The 9415-nt window shown below is 34.2% G+C and overlaps 1 protein-coding gene across 1 annotated transcript; it reads right to left on the bottom strand.

Moving 5' to 3' along the window:
• Positions 1-7758: 7758 nt before the first annotated feature.
• Positions 7759-8753, bottom strand: LOC127086530 (uncharacterized). The gene has a single exon (XM_051027306.1). The coding sequence runs from the start codon at positions 8651-8653 to the stop codon at positions 7907-7909; it is 747 nt and encodes a 248-aa protein (XP_050883263.1). The 5' UTR covers positions 8654-8753; the 3' UTR covers positions 7759-7906.
• Positions 8754-9415: the final 662 nt, after the last annotated feature.

The raw sequence follows: 9415 nt of genomic DNA, 5'->3' as shown, positions 1-9415 counted from the left end.
ATGTAACGCTCCCTCTGGGCGTCATCTCTGATAGCCACGTGCATGTCATCAAAGTTCTACATCCTGCAAAGGTTAGGGAAAAGGATCCTGAAAACACAAACATTGCAAATGATATTTAGTCCTGACGAGAATATGATTAAAAATAAAGTAAAGTAAATAAATGCAGAAAAAGTAAAATAAGATAAGAAAATCGTGGGTTGCCTCTCAAGCAGCGCTTGTTTAACGTCGTTAGCTTGACGATCGGAACTTATACGTCTGTCGTAGGAATGGGTGGATCTATCAGAGTGTGGCTGGAGTAGTCTGTTGGAATGTCTCCTCCTTCATAGAGCTTCAGTCTTTGCCCATTTACAATGAATGGACTACAGGTTTCGTTCTTGATTTCTACAGCTCCGGATCTCAGAATCTTAGATACTTTGAAAGGGTCAGTCCATCTTGAACGTAGCTTCCCAGGGAAAAGTCGTAACCTAGAATTGAACAGGAGAACAGGGTCGCCTATATTGAAATCTTTTTTCACAATTCTTTTGTCATGTCAAACTTTGGTTCTCTCTTTGTATATTATGGCATTCTCGTAGGCAGATTGCCTGAGTTCTTCCAGTTTGTGGATGTCAAGGATACGTTTTTCAACAATGGTCAGGTAATCCAAATTCAAAGTTTTAATGGCCCAATAGGCCTTATGCTCTAATTCAAAAGGTAAATGACAGGATTTTCCATAGACTAGTTGGTAGGGAGTTGTTCCTATAGGGGTATTGAAAGCGGTTCTATAGGCTCATAATGCTTCTTGGAGCTTCTGAGACCAGTCTTTTCTAGATATAGAAACAATTTTTTCTAGAATTTGTTTTATCTCCCTATTGGATACTTCTACTTGGCCACTAGTCCGTGGGTGGTATGGTTTTGCTACTCTATGCCTATTTCCATATTTACTTAAAAATTCATCAAATATTCTCGATATGAAGTGCGATCCTCCACCGCTTATGACTAAACAGGGTGTTCCAAATCTGGGGAATATATAGTTTTTAAATAACTTGATCACCACTCTAGTGTCGTTTGTGGGTGCAGCTATAGCTTCAATCCACTTAGACACGTAGTCCACAGCTACTAAGATATACTTGTTTCCTAAGGATGGTGGGAAAGGTCCCATGAAAGCTATACCCCAAATGTCGAAGAGTTCTACTTCTTGAATGTTTCTTAGAGGCATTTCCTCACGTCTTGAAATATTTCCCGTGCGTTGGCATCTATCACATTTGACAATGCAAGCATGGACATCGCGCCACATGGTAGACCAGAACATGCCAACTTGAAGAATCTTGGCGTATGTCTTAGAGGTGCTCGCATGTCCACCATAGGGTGCAGAGTGACAATGCTTAATTATACTTTTTATCTCCTCTTCTGGAACGCAACGGCGAAAATGGCCGTCTTTACCCCTTTTGAAAAGGAGTGTTTCGTCCCAATAAAAGTTTCTTACATCGTTAAATAACTTCTTCTTCTGGTGGTAGTCAAGATCAAGGGGTATGATATCAACAGCTAGATAATTAACAAAGTCTGCATACCATGGCACGTTACTTACAACTAAGGATTTTTGGAAGTGCTCATGAGGGCCTAGGTTATCGTCTTCAATGGCTTCTAGTTTAGCTATCAGCCTATCATAGGCAAAATCATCATGTATGGGTACGAAGTCTGGTTTCAGGTGTTCTAGCCTAGAAAGGTGATCAGCTACTACATTTTTAGTGCCTTTTTTATCTCGGATATCTAAATCAAAATCTTGTAGTAATAGAATCCATCGGAGTAACCTGGGCTTGGCATCTTTTTTACTTAATAGGTAACGAATGGCAGCATGATCGGTGTAAACTATAATTTTGGCTCCTACTAGATAAGATCTGAATTTGTCTATAGCAAAAACTACAACTAGTAGTTCCTTTTCAGTTGTTGCGTAGTTAAGTTGGGCGGCGTCTAGGGTTCTATTGGCATAATAAATCACATGTAATTTTTTATCTTTCCTTTGTCCTAGAACGGCTCCAACGGCATAATCACTAGCGTCACACATTATCTCAAAAGGTTTTGACCAATCAGGGGGTTGCATAAGGGGTGCTGAAATCAACGCTTGCTTTAAAAGATTAAATGCTTCATTACATTTTTCATCGAAAATGAATTCAGCATCTTTCATTAAAAGGCCAGTTAAAGGTTTAGTTATTTTAGAGAAGTCTTTGATAAAACGCCGGTAGAATCCAGCATGTCCAAGGAAACTTCGGACTTCTCTGATAGTTTTTGGTGGTTTTAGATTCTCTATGACTTCTATCTTAGCTCTATCTACCTCAATACCTTTTTCGGAAACTATATGTCCTAAAACAATCCCTTCGGTGACCATGAAATGACACTTTTCCCAGTTTAGCACAAGGTTCACCTCCATGTATCTCTCCAGGATTTTCTCTAGGTTAGCAAGACAATTTAGGAAATCAAATCCGCAAATCGAGAAATCATCCATAAATACTTCTATGATACTATCCAGGTAATCTGCAAAGATTGACATCATGCAGCGTTGGAAAGTAGTTGGGGCATTACAGAGTCCGAATGGCATTCGTCTGTAGGCAAAAGTTCCATAAGGGCATGTAAAGGTAGTTTTCTCGTGTCTCCGACAACACCTTTTACATTATGTGAGGGATTGATTTTTTAGTCGGACATACAAAGTGTCTCCTACATCACCCCATAACATTATGTGGGGAATTCATTGCATTATATTGATGTACAATAACACCCTTGAATTTATGTGTGTCGAGCATCAATATCCTTAGTCATACCTTGGATTTTCGTGTCGCTATGCATAATCATAAAGAATATAATGTCTCAGAAATCATCTATTTTATTTTAATATTAACAGGTATATATGTGTACAAACTTTAAATGATTCAAGCATAATATTCTATATCAGTAAAGAATAAGAAACATAACCAAGCGAGATAGCCGCCACTTATTCATTTGCTCTTTTTTAGCCAGTTCAACCACTGTTTGGAGGACGAATTCCCATCCTATTGAGTTTCCCGATAAGGGATGCAATATTAATCTCTATGGCTATGCCTTCTCCCTAATCTTTCTAGAGAGGCTGGAATATTCTATTTTCTACCTCTAGGCCAACATTGATGGTTGTTAGTTCTCCCTATAGATTGTAATATTTGAGCTTGAGGTAGACCAGAGAGATGCCAGTCTCCAGCATGGGTGCAAAGGGTCGTCCCATAATGCAGTTTTAAACGCTCTTGCTGGGAACAATAAGAAATTCAGAATTCAGAATTTACGCCCGTATGTCCTTTTTGTTTCCCAATAAAACCATCACTTCCCCATATCCTCAAGGACGGGTAATGATCTCGTTAAACGCCTAGAGGTCAGAGCCTCCGTATTGCAGCAAGCTACTTTTGTTTAGTCCTATTTTCTCGAATAATTTTGAGTACATGATATCACAAGTGTTTCTGTTGTTTATGAGGATCCGAGACATGTCGAATTTCCCAAATGTAGTAAATATCACGAGGGGGAAGTTTTCGTTTGAAATGCCTCTGACCTTTTCTAAGTCTCAAAATCCCAACATAGGTTAGTCAAAGACTTTAGTTGGCGTACTTCTTCCTTTGTGGTAAACAACCATAGAAAATGTCATCTTCCTTTACATGGTGCCTTCGCATGGTAGGTTTTCCCTAGATACTCCTCTGGTTATGGCAGCGAAGTAAGAGCGCTTGCCTATAGTCGTCTCTTTGATTTCTCCATTTGTTCCATCTGTCATAGTCTTCTAGGAAGATTTACTCGTGGGTCATTCTATCTGTTATAGTCGTGGCTCTTGTGGAAGCAACAACATTTTGATTTGTCTGTCCTAGATTTTTCTCTGACAGGGTAAGGGGGTTGGATTCTAACCTTCTAAAATTCAGTATTTACGTAGTCTAGATAAGTTTTCTCACATGAGACCTCCAGGGGAGTGTACTTATCGTGCTTTCTTCAGCCCCTTCCATCTCTATAGAGACTCGTGAATTGGCCTATATGTGACCACAAACTTTTTTTCTTTCCTTGCATGATCCTGCTCAAGGTCGCTTCAATTATAGGTCTTTACTCTGGGCTATAAATTATGGCGGTAACCCTCTCATGAAACTCTGCCCAAGAATTGATAATTATGTCGGGCAGTCTAGTGAACCATAATCGGTCATTCCTGGCCAGAGTTAGTGCAAACATCTTGCACTTAGACTGCCATTAGTGGTAAAGTAACGTAGCTAATCATTTACGAGTTGCACGTGCTCGTCAGGATCTCCTTTTCCATCATAATCGTCCAACTTGGGCGATTTCTCTATAGATTTTAGAAATTTTCTCTCCAGGATTCTTACTGACAGCGAGTGCTTTGGTTGCACCTTCTCTGAGTAAGTTTCTTCCTCGATAAAGGAATGAACATAGTTGTCCCAATTTCCCTCGGGGCTATGTGGAGGATTTTGATGATTTCTTCTTTTACGCAATCATTCGTTCAAGGAGCCTCGTGTTTCTTTGTCTTGGCTGGTTTTGAGATGAAAACATCAATTTTTCCTTGGGTAACATCTTGAAATAATATCCTCACTAGAGGGAGCGTTGTGAATGTTTTCCTTTTGACGGTGAAGCCTCACTTCAAGAGCGTATGAATTTTGGTGTCGAACGATGTTAAACAAGTTGTTCAACAGTTGGTCGCACCTTTCCAAGTAAGACTTCATGTTGCATAATCGTAGGTGGAATATGAGTGTTTATCGAAGTAACTTGAATAGATTTGGAAAATTGTGAAGTTCGAATCAGATCTGGATGTGGCGAAACAATCGTTTCAGGACCTACCGTTCTTAACGGTGGAGGAAGAGGTGGTGGATTAAGAGCCATTAGATTAAATAAGAGCTACTAGATTAAGATCATCGGTTATAATTAAATTGATGATAAAAAGTTTCACACAAGCCTTCAACTCTCCATGGCTTTCATCTTCCTATCCCATGCACTTTCACAATTGAATCGGGAACAAATATCAGCACATTACAAAATACACTTCTCATTTCTAGATGCTTCATACCCACACCTAATTCATTGTACCACTTTATAGTTAGTTTCAATTTTATATTGAATTAAATGTTAGATTTCAAGGGTTGTATCAAATTTATATGAATGCATAAACTTATATCATTTCCAATGCATTCATGGCCACAAATGTTATATTTTACAATATTCACGGAGCTTGTTCTATTAATTATCAAAAATCTTACGGGTTTAAGAAAAGCTAAAGTCTTATAGAATCAAATAAATAAATAAAAAGGCTTGAATTAGGGTTTTAAATTTAGAAACTTTCAAACTGAGAAGAAGAAAAGAGAAAGAGAAAAGAAAATGAATGGATGTATAGAAGAGAAAACTTATGATCTCAAAAGTGTTTAATTTTGAGAGTTAGTGGTAGATAAAATATTATGTGGTTCCCTGAATATAAGAAAAAAATAATTTTTTATATTTATTTAAATAATTAATGTATTTAGTCAATATTTTATCTATATATATTATTTATTTAATAAATTTAAAATATAATTTTTTTTATAAATAGGATTAAGGTTGTCTCGAACAGACTCTGTTTTAATTTAAGGAGAGTCGTTAGATGTATTTATAATTAAAAAAATTGATCACAAAGATGATGATCTTGTATATTGAGAAGATTTTTGAGAGAGTAAAAATTAATCACAAAGATGATGATTGAGAAGATTTTTGAGAGAGTAAGACCCTTTCTTAATGATTAGATGGATTGGATGAGATCAGCGCATAATAGTGGGGAACAAAAATTATTTTAAAAAAATGAAAAACTAATTATTGAAGAAAATTACTTTAAGTAATTCCGCTAATTTCTAATAGATTTATCAAGAGAGAATAAAGCTAAAGTGTGAATAAATTAGTATATGAAACACTTGCTAATACAGATTTACTATTTTGAATGGATGAGTACAGCTCATGAATCATGATACTAATAAAATCTCCACGACGTAAGCAAAATCATAATAAAATACATATTCTAACTGTTTATTTAAGTACATTATTATTATTATTTTTTATATGGTAGCTTCATCGTGAATTATGGAAGCAGAATTTGCATTGAGAAATATATCATAGCATAGACTTCCTTTGCATATATGATCTATAAATAAAACTCAATTCGGCTTTATGTTTTGTTTTGTGTATTTTTAAACTCAATAATGCAGGCCATGCTTTCATTACAAACAAGGAAATATATTAATTAGGTCACCATCAATGACATCCATATTTAATTTTTTATGTATGGATAAAGTTAAAGAAACATGGAATAAAGAATAATTTAAAACCAACATGGCTCTCATTAATTCATTTTCTAGTTTTAATTATAGACACCCTGTTGCTTGGAGTATTTGGTCAAACATTCATATCACATTATCCAACATAGTTGTAATTTTCATAGTTTATATATTCAATTACATTAATGACTGTACCAAAAGTACTTATTATTAAATCATGTAATATCTCATATTTATGCATGAAGCACTTTCCGTTTATTTTTAATTGATTAAGTTAAAATACTTTCTTTTAGAATTTATAGTAAAAAACTAATATGGATAAGATTGTAAGGGATCAACTCCAACTCATGATAATAGTAGATAGTTTTATTGCGAATCATGTTTTTTCTCAGTTCGAACCCATAAAAGAATTAGGATTTAGGATATAGATTTTAAGATTTAATGTTTGATTTTTTTTTCAATTGTGCACTGCTGATACCTGATTTTAATTGGAAAACAAGTTATAATAATTTTTTTTATATATCATGTAATTTTTAGAAATATTAAAAATAAAAAGTGAAATTGTTCTAAAAATTCAAGAACATGATGATTAAAATGTTTGAAATTATCATCTTTAAACATTTTGTTTTTTTCAATATATGGCCCAATGCAATCATACCTTATTTCCACTTGGAATTGCATATGAGGGGATGGAAAGTGGTGTTAACACAACTTTCATCTTCTACTTTTGATTAAAGTGCAATACCAAAATATCTTAACTTTGGCTAATAGAAAACTATGCTATAACCTTATAGATGGAAGCCCCACTCAAATGAAAATAATTACTAGTGAGTGCCTATCTTCATGTCACTGTCACTTAGGCCCAACTATTCTTGTTATTAACTATATATATATATATATATATATATATATATATATATATATATATATATATATATATATATATATATATATATATATATATATATATATATATATATATATATATATATATATATATATATATCCATTTTGGGTTGGTATATGAAAGCACTATGCCAACCATATCATTGATACCTATTGAACTGTTCAACCATCAAGAAATAAAACAATTCATTAAAGAAACATGAAGAAACACTATCTTAATGCACTTGGATTAAACAAAACTAAATTCTTTTTAGAAATGCATGTAATAAGACTTTTAAAAACTATCCGTTGATGCGGGAAAAAATGATCGGGACTATGTTATCAGAAGATGACGATACTAATACTATTATTCATCATTTTTATGATAAAATAAAAACTGTAATTACTTAATTCATGGAATGACACAAAACAAGTATCTATTAAAATCATAAAAATCTAGACAAAAGTCTTATATGATCCCAACGCGATCGATATTTAAAACCCTGCTTGTTATTGGAATTTCGCTTGCATTAGTTGCATTTTTTCCCATTTGGCTCAAATGCTGCATTTTGAAAGTAAAGAAAGTACATTGAGCAAGTAAAAGAAATTGGAGTCAAAAAATTATTTGAGAAGTATAGTACATTATTCAAATATATACAACAAAGAGTCCTCCAAAGATAATCAAGAAGAATACATTTGAAACATTGATCACCAGAAAGAAAAAGAGAAAAACTTGTTGATTCCTGTTATCTTACTGTAGATGCAACTGTGTGAGCCCAAAACTTGAGATTATCCTTCATATCAATCTCATTGCCAAGAGTTGGTACTCTCCAATTAAGCAAAGGATTCACATCTTTCCTTTTCTTTATAAGATCCCATGCCTCGGACAAATAAGGTCTACAAATGACACTTTCATCATCAACATTGTGTTGTTTTTTGCTCAATCCAGGTATCAAAGAAACCAATCTTGAATCCTTATCTTCCTCCGAAAATATAAATCCCAAATCCATAAACCCTTTAAGCTCCTTAAACTCAAGCTCTGAAAAACTCCTACTAGTTTTTTTACCTTTTCTGAGTAGGGTTCTACGAGTACCACGACGACTCATCTTTTTCGCATCGGTTGATTCTTTTTCCAGTGTGAATTCTTTCGCTTCTATACCTGAGAGAATTGGTTTGAGCTTCTGTGGTAAGAGGACGGAGTTTGGTGAAAGGGAATCAGAAAAAGAACCGATTTTCGAACCTAAGTTTTCGTGGCTAAAAGATCTTACTTGAAGTGTTGGGATTTTAAGGAGTTTTGTGTCTAGAAAAATAAGTTCTTCTACATCGGACTTTATGGTTGAATCTAGTAACGTTGTTGAATGTAAAGGTGAAGATGTTTTTCTGTTGTTGGTGGTGAGAATTGATGTCTCAAACCAGTTGGTATCCAACAACTGCAAAACTTGGTCTGCAGACATTGGTTTTTCAGAAATGAATGGGTTGCAACTTTTGATCATATGTAAGAGAATGTTAGAGGAGAGGATTAGATAGTAGTGGTTTTGTGATGATAAGAAAAGGGTTCAATGTATTTTATGTTGGATAGCATTATATTGTGCACCCATGAATGTCGAATATATAATAAAAAATAATTATTTTCATCAAAGAAAGATGGTTATCTTCATAATGTACTAAAGATAATTATAAAAAAATTATAGTTGTATTCTCTAAATTTATCTTCATGAAAACTTAATCCATTTAAAGAGTTTATTGAAAAAAATGTATTTAAAGATATTTTACATACAATAACATTAAATATGGTAAAGTTAGTTAGGTAATACATATTTATGTTGTTGGATAAATCAAAGTATATAGATTAATTTTTTCAAACAGGAGACGGTCATAATAGAGATTTTTTTACGAAAATAACACAGTTTTACAAAAAAATTCCCAAAATAATCATGTTTTAAAAAAATCCCAAAGTATCTCATTTTTAGGAGGAGGCGTCAATCCAATTGGCGACTGCTCTTAAAAATAGAGTGGAGATGTCAATTGGATTGGCTAGGGCACATGGTGCAGCCAATCCAATTGGCGTCCGTGTGTATTTTTATAAAGGAGGCACCTCAGTGTAAAATGCAATTTTTTTGTTAAACGGTCTACGTGATACATAATTTCGAAATAGGACCGATTGATATTAACATAAATTCCCTTTTCCACAAAAAAGCCTAATGGTGATGGTCGGGATCACCTAACTGACCTCCGGTTCCACATCCCCTAGCTAC

Source organism: Lathyrus oleraceus, chromosome 5, assembly GCF_024323335.1.
Source record: "Lathyrus oleraceus cultivar Zhongwan6 chromosome 5, CAAS_Psat_ZW6_1.0, whole genome shotgun sequence".
NCBI classification, from domain to species: Eukaryota; Viridiplantae; Streptophyta; class Magnoliopsida; order Fabales; family Fabaceae; genus Lathyrus; species Lathyrus oleraceus.
Note: the sequence above shows the minus strand (reverse complement) of the source record. Positions and strands in the feature narration are given on the sequence as shown.